An 11,632-nucleotide genomic window follows, 5' to 3' on the forward strand; every position below is an offset into this window, starting at 1 on the left:
CTAAATTGGCTCAGTTTGAATTCAACCACAAATGGCTTGTCTGTGATTTTTTTTTTTTTTTTTTTTAGTGCTTTGTTTCAAAAAACATTTTAAAAATTTTAAAGACATGATCTGTGAAACTTTGAAGTGGGGCAAAAATAGAGATACCCTCATACTACCTCAAACTATTTCAATCCAGAGGTATCCAACTGGTAGGAAATTTGCTTTATGATGGTCATAGGCCAATTTTTATGCTAAGATGTAACTCACTGAGAAATTCTGGTTACTTGAAGATACTTTCAGACCCTTAAGGCTGTGCTAGAACCAACTCTCCGCTGTACTTACATATACAAGTGTATTTACATTTATGGTTAGTTTGGTTAAATTTCAAGGTGTCAACCAGACCTTGCCATAAAAACATCACTTTAAGCATCATGTATGATAAATACCAGCAATATTCATCCTCCATTCTTAACTAATCAAAGAACCTTGCTGCTGTTTATAATCAAGAAATTCAATGATTACAGCTCAGCCAACAAAGCAAGATGCCCGTCTGCCTACCAATAAAGTCAGGGGAAAGACTAATCTAAATATACTCCAAATATACTCCAGCTAAAACTCATTTCATTTCTTTTATATTTTATTCCTGTGAAATCCACGGCTCTAAATTCCTCTGAAATTCCAGGATTCTACCCCAAAACTCATTAATATACCTCAAATTTCACCCACAGCCCACCTCATCTGTGTCTCTGCAGACAGTTATCTAGGTTGTGCACTGCACAACCCTATGGTACCAATCACATTGTAAAAGTCATAGATGTGAATATTAAGAATCACAACTTATAAATTGATAAATGGTAGTAAGATGTATGGTATAAAATCAGTTCGTTATGATAGTTTTCCAACTGAAAATAATAGTGTTTTGAAGAGGAGGCAGAGTTTTCTAATTTACACTAAAACACTATATAGATTAGCAATGATCCTCTTCGAAACCAATTTAATTCAGATAAATTAGTTAAATTAATCACTTGATTATATAACAAGGGGCAGGAATTTTTTTTCCCATTGGGTGGTACTTTCCATAGAAAGGGAAAAGAGTTAACCATGGACCCTCATATCTCCCAGGAAAGTAACTTAAATCATGTTTTTCCCAACTTTTTAAAAAAATTAGCCTCATTATTCTATCACGTTTGCCACTGCATATTTATAGATCAAGAAAAAGGGGTCACAGAGTTTCTATCTCCTCAAAGACCTCTTTTTAAATTAGGAAAAACTTGTCCATATGCCTAATATATAATAAAAAAAAAACTACAAAGAAGTTAGTTAATTCCATCTGTATCCAGAGAAGAGAGAATGAGGAGACAGGGAAAAGAAACACAAAAAGGGAACACAGAGAAAAATATAAAGGCAGGTGGGAGTTGAGGAGGGAGGGCAAAGGAGGAAAAGAAATACAAAGGAAAAAAAGGATGTAAATGTGTGGAAAGAAAGAGGAGAGACACATAGAAGAGATAGCAAGAAAGATGAGAGATAAAAAGATCAAAGGAAAGGAACTGTAAGTTCTCAGGTGAGTGGTGATTGAAGAATACAGTGACGTGGTTCTGTTTTATTTTTCCTTGGCTTATGAGAGAAGTTACTTTGGCAGATATGAGCCACTCATCACAGTTTTTTAACTATTAAATATCCCTACACTTTCCAAGATTCCTTTTTCAGCAGTTGAACAGAGGTGCAGCTGTTTGCTTGACAGTACCAAGGTAACCAGTTACTTAAATGAATAAAATGAAGCCTAGCCAAAAAGATAAGGGTAAACTACTTCCCTTAAAGAACCTGTATCTTTTGATATTACATAAACAGATGTGGACAGACAGAAGACGGAAAGGTTGGCGCTCTGATTCCGTGGAGAAATATGTTCAATAGGGAATCATTAAAACCTACCACCCTTAGCTATGGCAAAATGGATCCATTGGGAGTCATTTTTCTTTTATGTGTATAATGCGGAATGATTAAATCAAGCTAATTAACATATTCATCATTTGAGTTTAATCAATAATTAAATCATATATGGGTAAGCTATCAAGAAACAACTTGGTCAGATACTTTAAAACATTGATTTTAATCAATGTGTGATTTCTTAAGGTTTCTGGAAGCACCAGTTTAAATATGAAAAGAATAATCCCCATGGTTATTTCACAGGTCATTAAGTTAGCCACAATATATCCCCCTCTCCCCAGCCCCAAGTGTCTCTCTCTCTCTCTCTCTCTCTCTCTCTCTCTCACACACACACACACACACACACACACACACACAGAGAGAATATCTTGTGGTAACAGTTTATCTCATTTTCCACAGTGCTCCTATATACCTAAGTGTGGAAAAAACTTTGAAGAATCCATGTCCCTGGTAAGTGTTGTCATGGAAAACTTCAGGAAGTACCAACACTTCTCCTGCTATTCTGACCCAGAAGGAAACCAGAAGAGTGTCATCCTAACCAAACTCTACAGTTCCAACGTGCTGTTCCATTCCCTCTTCTGGCCCACCTGTATGATGGCCGGGGGTGTGGCGATCGTTGCCATGGTGAAACTCACGCAGTACCTCTCCCTGCTCTGTGAGAGGATTCAACGGATCAATAGATAAAAGCAAAAATGGATGACATAATTTTCTTTAAAGCTCAAATACTGTTTTCTTTCATTCTTCACCAAAGAACCTTAAGTTTGTAGTGTGCAGTCTGTTATAAGTTCCTTAATATATTCTTATACGTAGAGCAATAATGCAAAAGCTGTTCTATATGCAAACATGATGTCTTTATTATTCAGGAGAAAAAAATAACTGTTTGGTGTTGATTGGTTGTTTTCATAATCTTGTTTTGATGCTGGAACTAGTACTTTTTCCTCTTGTTCCACCAAAATAGGGCTCAGTTATTCATTGCCAAGCTTTGTGGAGAAATGTAGACAATATCAATGTGATCAGGTCTGCGTTCTGAGTTGTCAGGTCTCTTGAAGACAATAATTTTCATCATTTATTGTTTACTAAAGCTACAGCCAAAAAAAATTTTTTTTCTTTATTCCAAACTGAGCCCTGTAGCAAGTGAAGGGACCAGATTTTCTAATTAAAGGGTGTTAAGCATTTTCCTTGTATCTTTACCATATCACTGTAAAGAAGAGAGGAAACCCAGCCAGCTACCTTTCCCGCATTACTTTTTATTCATAACTTTCGATTTTTTAACTGATTTCAAAAAAATAAGCTGTTTTCATCAGCCAATTCTATCTAATCCCTTCCTGTGATAAAAAGAAAGTGAACAGAGCCCTTTTCCACTTAAGACCCTGCTACTGTGTGAAGAGATGATACCTACAAGGAGTTTCCTTACCTGTGAACTGCCTGAATGCCAGTAGGTGCTCCATTACGATCTAGGAAAGTGTGTTACTAAGACACTTGTATCAAAATCTCTATTCCATTTCTACTGAACTGTTAGGTGGTAAAATTAAGATGCTACTTGCTGGTAAAGCCTGGTGGACTGATTTCAAAGGTTAAATCTGTCGTGGCAAATTAACATGCTGGAATATTGTTCTTTGGGAATTTATGTTTAAGTTAATGAATGTGTAGTCTCTCCTGACAAGTGTTCTCTATTGGGATTTTAAAGCTATGTGCACAGAATATTTGTCTCCTCTACATATTTTATTTTTCTATTTACAATTCCCTTTTTTTGTTGTTATATTTTATACACAGAATAGACCTTTTTCCTAACACACATTTGAACTGAATAACAGATCTAAAGTAAGCCTTCGTTCACATTGCTATGTACTTATTGTGTTTGTGGGGGGAAATGAGGGATTGGTTTTAAATAAAAGCATTTCATCTTTTATTTAATATCAATATCAAAAGGAGAAGACAAGCATCTATCTTTCTCATCTATATTTAAGTACCTTTTTGTAATGTAGTATCAAAGTTTTTTAGGTATTGCAAAATTTTACAAATCACTTGTGGAATGAGTGGTAAAACTTATATGATGAAGTGAAAATTATTCTGCAATATTGTAATTCATAGTCTAACTTTTCATAAGCAAATAAAATCCCTAGGGTGTAATCAGGACTTTAAATGTGTAATTAAATTTTTTAATCCATTAAATCAGAAGATTTGAATACTTCTTGCATTCTGAGCTAACAATCCCATGGCAATCAATCAGAAAACCTATAATTAACTATCCTTAAAGGTATTTTAAGAGATTATGAAGAAAGTTTCTTTTTATTTTAACACCCAAACACATACACACAGTGTTGCAAACATTTGTAAAATATGATGGAAATCTCTCTATTCCTACCCCATCTTAAAAACATAACTTGATGATAATAGAGAAATCTTTGGAACTATAAAGCTGAAATTTTATAGTTTTTCATATTCCTTGGGCTTCCCTTCAAGTGATCCAAGAGTGAAATGTATGTGAGTGAAATTATTAGATGAGTTTTCCCCTCACTGGATTTTTATTAAAAATTCCAAAATGAGGTTTTAGATAAGAACATGGATATATCAAAATAATGATACCAAAAAGACATTAACTAGGGCCTTCTTGAATCCCAATACAGCAACAGCCCCTTCAAATAATTTAGATGTCTACACAATTAAATGCTCATTATTAAAGGAGAAAGATCTGAGACTAACAATAATGTTTTAGGTGCTTTGCATGTGTTAGCTAATTTAATCTCTCTAACCCTATTGGAGGGGGCACTATTACTATTTCATCCTACAGATAAGAATGTTGCTCAGAGATGATAAATAACTTTCCCAAAGTTACACAGATACTGAGATGGTGGAGAGCTGAGAAAGTATCCTGTAGCTCTCCTGTTATGATAACCATTTCCATGGCTTTGGAGTCTTTTAGATAACACTGGGGGATTCTGAGGTTTGGAAGAGACTGTAGGGGTAAAGAGGAAAGCACTGAACTGGAATTCAAAAGACTTCATTCATGATATGGTGACCAGGTGACTTTAAGCTACTCCATTAGTCTCTTGACTTCTTAGGAAGTGAGGTCACCTGACCACCAAAGTCCCTTTTAACACTAATATTCCATCCTAGGTGTGTAGAAAGAAGAATAAATACCATTCTCCAACCTTCAGAGCACAGGTCTGATTCTCAAATAGAATCTTTACATATTAGCCCATGGATTAAAAAAGAAGCTCCCTGCTGATATTCCCAATAAGCCACTTGCTCTCTATGGCCCAAAGCTTTTTCATATTTGCCAGAAGCAGAGCTTTGAGTCTCCATACTACTCAACAAGAATGATCTCCCCAAGTGGTACAAATGTCGATGCTTCCAAATCACTCTCATTCCACTGGCACATCCCATCTAAAACTTTATTGATTTCGGATTCCCTGAGTTGCAATTGTATTAAAACTCAGAAATGGTAAATGCACTAATAACTGCTTGCAAATAGCTATAATAAAAAGATATGATTCTGTAGAAAGCTACTGGCAAAACACTGGCTGATGATATTGATGGTGTAGGCAATTTTAAAATACCTCTTACGTAGGGCCAGCCCCGTGGCGCACTCAGGGGAGTGCAGCGCTGGGAGCGCAGCGACGCTCCCGCCGTGGGTTCGGATCCTATATAGGAGTGGCTGGTGTGTTCACTGGCTGAGCACGGTGCGGGCGACAACACACCAAGGGTTGCGATCCCCTTACCAGTCACGAAAAAGACAAAAAAAAAAAAATACCTCTTATGTAGACCACATGACATTTAGAGTTCCAGCATGTTACCCTTTTCCCATTGCTGTAAATGACCAAAAAAAATGATTATGCATGGCACTTATAAAACAAACATTATTTTCAGTATGTCAGGCCACAAACATCTTACTATATTCCTATGGGTGGATCATCTTGATACTGTAAATTTCCCCCCTCTTCCAGCAAAATACTGAAATGAACAATGTTCAAGAAAGTAGGGTAGTTCTTATTGTCCTGGCGGGGAAAAGGAAATAATTTAAGGTTAAACATTGTGTCTTCTCTTCTGAACTTCTATTTTTACCCCTCTCCCCTTGTACAACAATTCAGTAAAAACAATCTAACAATTCTACAATGAACACTGCAATGAATGTACCACATGGGAAATTTGACTCAAGGAACAAAGTTTCAGGGCTTTCCTGAAAAATTTGTCAGCATGGTGCGTACAGACAACTTCTAAGTTGAATCCGTTTCACCCTTCCATATTTGCAGCAACAGTAAGTAACAATACAAAGTATACACTTTCTTCTGTCTTGAGTTTGTGATCTACTAGAAGGGTCGAGACAACACAGGTGAATTAGAGAACAACAGGTAGGTCTCTAATCCATGGGTGGGGATAATAGCTACAAAGAAGTTGTATGATGTGGCAACTGGGATATATATGTAAAATGCCTAGCACTGTATATAGCAAATAATAGATGCTTACCAAATGGTAATTATTACTATTAGTAATAGAATTTAAGAGTACTATTAATAGTATCAGTGTAACCTCTAGTAATATATAGTCTCCTGGAGTTAGAACAGCTCTGAAATGTCATTTTGCCCAAAACTCACACCAATGCACAAATCCCTTCTACAACATTCTCAGCATGAATGGTGACCTATCCCATCACTGGCAGGATTCAGGTTACTAGGACGGTTGCTACTTGAATCCTGCCAGTGATGGGATAGGCCACCACTTTATGTTAGAAAGCTTGCCTGATAGCAAGTTGAAATCTGCTTCGCTGGAATACCTACACACCAAACCAACAAAAAATAAAATCAATATTACTGTAACTGACTTATTTCATTACTGTTATTTTATTGAAGAAAATAGAGGAGGGGATGGTGAAAGAGAAACTTTCATTTGTCTTGAATATAAGATCATGGAAAATAATCCATTCAGCTAGAATTATGACATGTAGGGAAATTTATGATGGTAGCATAAATGACATCAACTTCAAAAGGTTAGGAATATATCCATTAGAACCGATATGTTCGTGGATGAATTAAATTCATGATTTAGCCAAATATTTCTGATAACCATATGAATTTTAATCCTGTCCCACCTCTGAAGTATGATTTGGCCTTCTGAAAGGTAACACTGCCTGAAATTCTATTACATTATGTTCTTATTCAACTTTATGACACCCAAACTAAGATTACTTAAGAGCATAGATGTGTTTCTAACAAAATGTCACTAGAATTGCCATGGGTTTCTCTTGGCTAAGGTACCATGCTCAAGTGCAGTGCCAAAAAGTGGGAAGAAAATGTCAAACCGTAAGTTCCAGTTGTGATTTTGTGAGTAAGTGTTTCATTTAAGTAGAAAGAGAAGTTGTTCTCTCAAACAATATAATCACTTAATTAGGGCTTCTAGAACTGTTCCTTAACCTAGTTCTTACAAAACAAATGTAATCCCCCAGCTCTTGCAAATTGTAATATAACTTGTTTCTAACATAGTACATTAGGACGATGGAGAAGTCTTCAAAGTTCTCTATGCAATTCCACCAACTATTAGCAGTTCCAGAAATGTCTTTAGGTAGAAGTCGCAACTTTAAAAAAATCTCTCTCTCTCTCTCTCTCTCTCTCTCTCTCTCTCTCTCTCTCTCTCTCTCTCTCTCTAAACTTTTTTCTTCTCTTGGATGCATTCTTCATCTCCACATACCAGCAAAGATGATCCCAAGGTACTACATGTTCACAAAATCTCTATGTCTATAATCACAGAAGAAAAACCTAGAATTAATATCAGTCCTCATAAAAGCCAGTTCTCTCTGTATCATTTGTCCACTACCAGGCTCACCAGTATGGCCCATGGGATGATAAGCTCCCATCAGCCTGAATGTATGCCATGGCATTACATGCCCACCTCTGTAGTGATGGAGGCAGGGCACGTGATTTGCAGCCCCACCAGGTGGGGGTCAGATAATTCCCCAAAGGAAAACTGGTGTGTGTTAAAGGACAGAGGAAGGGGTGCTAGCCAGTAAAAGCAGCAGATGTTCACTACGGGCAACTTGGAAAAACTCACACCAGATTTGGTGTGAAGGAGAAAAAGAGTGTCACATATACGGGGACAAAAACAAGTGTTACTGACAGGGTGAAAAAGCAAAAAGAACTAGTGCTCAAAATGTACTTTGTAATTTTTCTGTAAATCCCCCAGTAATTTCATACAACTTAAAAGGGGGGAAAACACTTCTGATTTTCACTAAATGTGCGATGCCTTAATATTTTGGTTTTAGCAGAAGACAAGAGGTTCACTTAGAGAAACGTGGTAGGGGCAACTGATTTCACTATAAGAAAGATTTGATAGGAGACAGAAAATAGTTTTAAAGAGAGAGAGGAGCAATATTATATCTGGAAATGAGATTGAGAATTTTAAAAATCTAATTTAGGGCCGGCCCGGTGGCGCACTGCTACAGTGCGCCGGTTGGGAGCGTGGCAGCACTCCCGCCGAGGGTTCGGATCCCACATACAGACCGGTTCCCGCTCACTGGCTGAGCGAGGGGCGGGCGCAGCACCAAGGGTTGCGATCCTGTTGCCGGTCCCGGTCCGGTACGGGCGTGACACTGAGGGTTGCGGTCCGATGCCGGACACGAAAAAAAAGACAAAAAGGAAAAAAAAGACAAAAAGGAAAAAAAAAATCTAATTTAAGCAACTATTGCTCTTCATCAGATACTAAGGAGTTTCTTTGTGTTTTTTGTAAGAGCCTTATCCTTTGGGATTGGGGAATATCTATTTGGCTTAATGTAGATTCAATTGCCCCATTCCCTGCTTATTTTGGAGTAAATTAAGGAGCATGTGAAGAGATGAAGAAATGAGTTCTCCCTACTCTTAGGTTTTACCCACATCATAACATTTAAGAAAATGATTCCTCCTTGGACTATCCAGTGACATTTCTTATCCCAGATAAATCAACAGGAAGCATTCCTCACCATCTGCAACTTGCTACCATCCGCTACACCATGGTTATTTCAATACCTAACCATCCCATATGGTACCCTCAACTCAGGTCTGTCCAAACTCATCAGCCTCCTCTAGTTGGAGAGTCATCAAATCTCAGCCCTTTTATTTACTGCATTAAAATTTCAGCAGTTTCTACCAGGCAGCTGCGAACCCTGACACTTAGCTCCTTCTCATGTGGAGCAAACACAACAGGCCCTCTCTGTGCTATCTTTGAGCATGACAGAAGTATCATTTTGGAAAAATTAACAGTTCTGTCTCTAACCAAAAGCATTCATCTGCTGCAGCTAACATCTGGCAATACTGAGAAGAAAGCAGAAAGTTCAGACTTGGGATGCATATTATATGTAAAATATACCCCTTCCCTTTCAACAGTTGTGACAGATGCAGAATTTGGTGCCCATGCTACACTGAGGTTCATCTCCAGAAAATCATAATCAGCTGGGAAATTTCATCTTTTCTAGAAAAAGAGAATGCTCTAAATGCAGCTCAGGAATCTGTCAACAAAACTCCCAGGATCAGGTCTAGCTTGGCCAGTTGAGGCCACTTGTAGCAGACTGGTTTTGTGTTAACATCAGCAGAGAGGCTTTCCCTTTTCCAGCTCTGTTTCTTTGAAAATTTCACACTATCTGGCTGAATAAATAACCATTTGAACACTAACAATCCTGAAGTTAGCCTGGCAGACATCCAAGACTGTTTAGAAGATTTCACTTGTATATTTGAGGAGCCACATGTCCAAATCACCCAACTATGGAAATCAGCAACTGTCTCCTCTTTTAAGAAGGAAGTGTTTTAATAGTTGAGTAGCCTTGGAAACTGCCAGCATTTATCACTTGATTCAATTCAGAAAAAAAACATGGAGAACTGGAATAAAGGGGCTCTTTGGAAGACCAGGCAAAGCCAGCAATTTACTTTACCTCTGATATCAATTAATCCAAGATCCCTAAACAGACATCATCACATGATCATTCCCCCATTTCCACTTCTGTTTTGTGGAAAGCAGTAGGTCACACCCAACTTTTATCTTGCCTCAATGCCAGCATTTGCAGGCATTGAGGCAAGATAAAAGGAGGAGATTTTTATTTGACAAGGGACTGCAGACCAGCCCTTATTAAGGAAGGCTTACACCCCAATAAAAAACTAGTACCATTTTGCTGCTGCAGATGACTTCAGTCATGGAGTGAACTGGCCCTTCAAGTCTCCTTCCCCCATCATCCCCACACCTCTTACGCTCCAATCAAAGACCACCCCCAATGTTCCACATTCTTTAACACCACCAGCTTGTGAATTTCCTGTTTCCTCTGCCTCTGATTCCCTTCTCTCCACGTGGTTAACTCATGTTCATCCCTTAAGGTTCAGCTCGAACCTTATCTGCATCAGGAGGTGACTTCTGACTTCCTCAGGCTCAAGCTAGCTGCCTGTCTTCTATGCTTCAAAACCAAAACACCACCTCATTTCACCCTCTATAAAAATATTTAGCAAACCACACTATAGTTTTGGTTTATTTCTCTACAAGAATTCTTGAGGACATGGATATATTTTATTTATCTTTCTTATAATTCCCAGCACTTAGGAGGAGCCCAATAAATGTCACTTAAGTGAATAAATGAATAATTGAATTATTGATAAAAAGTAGGAAAATTTAGTATTGTGACCTGAAGATCTTTCCAAAAGACAACATATTTGAAAAGTCACCATTAGAAATCTGTTCCTTTTACTGTAGACCCTGGTAGCCTGGCAATAAAATCACAGATGGGCCTGGACAATGCTCTTCCACAGCCAATAATTCTTCAGCACATTAATGTACCCTAGAACCATCTATCATCCCGGCAACCTAAAAGCAGGGTTACAAGAAACATAAAAGTTAAGTTCTGATGGATGACAACTGGAGTCTTAAACTTATAGAATGAGACAATGCCCAAAAAGGGAAAGGTACTAAATAAGTGATTGAGCACAGAGGCTTTGGAATCATTTAGACCTGAGTTTGAATCCTGATTCTGCCACTCACTATCTAATACACTGGGGGAAATATACTTAACTTGTGCATCAGTTTCTTCAACTGGAAAATGGGAATAGTAACATTCAAATCATAAGATTAATTGAGATTATACATAAAATGCTTAGCAAAATGTCTAGCACATAATAAACACTCATTAAATGATAGCAATAGTTTTATGATAATTGATAATAAAAGGCAGAGACTATTATTATTTTTAAGACTGGGCACTGAGAGTTTGGAGACAGTGGTAGAAAAATGGGCACAGTGTGGGCAGTAAAAGATTATTAAAACAAACTTCAGGGCCGGCCTGGTGGCGCACTGCTACAGTGCGCTGCTTGGGAGCGCGGCGGCGCTCCCGCTGAGGGTTCGGATCCCACATACAGACCGGTTCCTGCTCACTGGCTGAGCGAGGGGTGGGCGCAGCACCGAAGGTTGCGATCCCGTTGCCGGTCCAGGTCCGGTACGGGTGCGACACTGAGGGTTGCGGTCCGTTGCCGGACATGAAAAAAGACAAAAAAAAAGGAAAAAAAAAAAAAAAAAAAAAAAACTTCATCTCTCCTACAATTTTTCCTACAACTAATAGGCTTTAGCATTAGCATTGCCAAAATCTTATAACTAAGGTGATTTCCAGGAGGATTTGAAAGCACTCCTCTCAACAGAGAAATGTGGATGGGGAGTCAAGAGACTGATGTGGAATATTATCACATGCTCCCAGTTCCTCTGGGGAAGA

The 11,632-nt window shown here is 38.1% G+C and overlaps 1 protein-coding gene across 2 annotated transcripts in view; it reads left to right on the top strand.

Moving 5' to 3' along the window:
* The window catches only part of KCNMB2 (potassium large conductance calcium-activated channel, subfamily M, beta member 2), a 270,475-nt gene extending 266,377 nt beyond the window's left edge, over window positions 1–4,098 (top strand). For both annotated transcript variants that reach the window (XM_008572981.1, XM_008572980.1), the window contains exon 4: window positions 2,326–4,098. In XM_008572981.1, coding sequence (XP_008571203.1) covers window positions 2,326–2,610 — 285 coding nt within the window. In that variant the 3' untranslated portion in view covers window positions 2,611–4,098. The remainder of the gene's footprint in view (window positions 1–2,325) is intronic.
* The last annotated feature ends 7,534 nt before the right edge of the window (window positions 4,099–11,632 follow it).

The sequence above is a fragment of the Galeopterus variegatus genome, unplaced genomic scaffold (genome assembly GCF_000696425.1).
Source record: "Galeopterus variegatus unplaced genomic scaffold, G_variegatus-3.0.2 Scaffold859, whole genome shotgun sequence".
NCBI classification, from domain to species: Eukaryota; Metazoa; Chordata; class Mammalia; order Dermoptera; family Cynocephalidae; genus Galeopterus; species Galeopterus variegatus.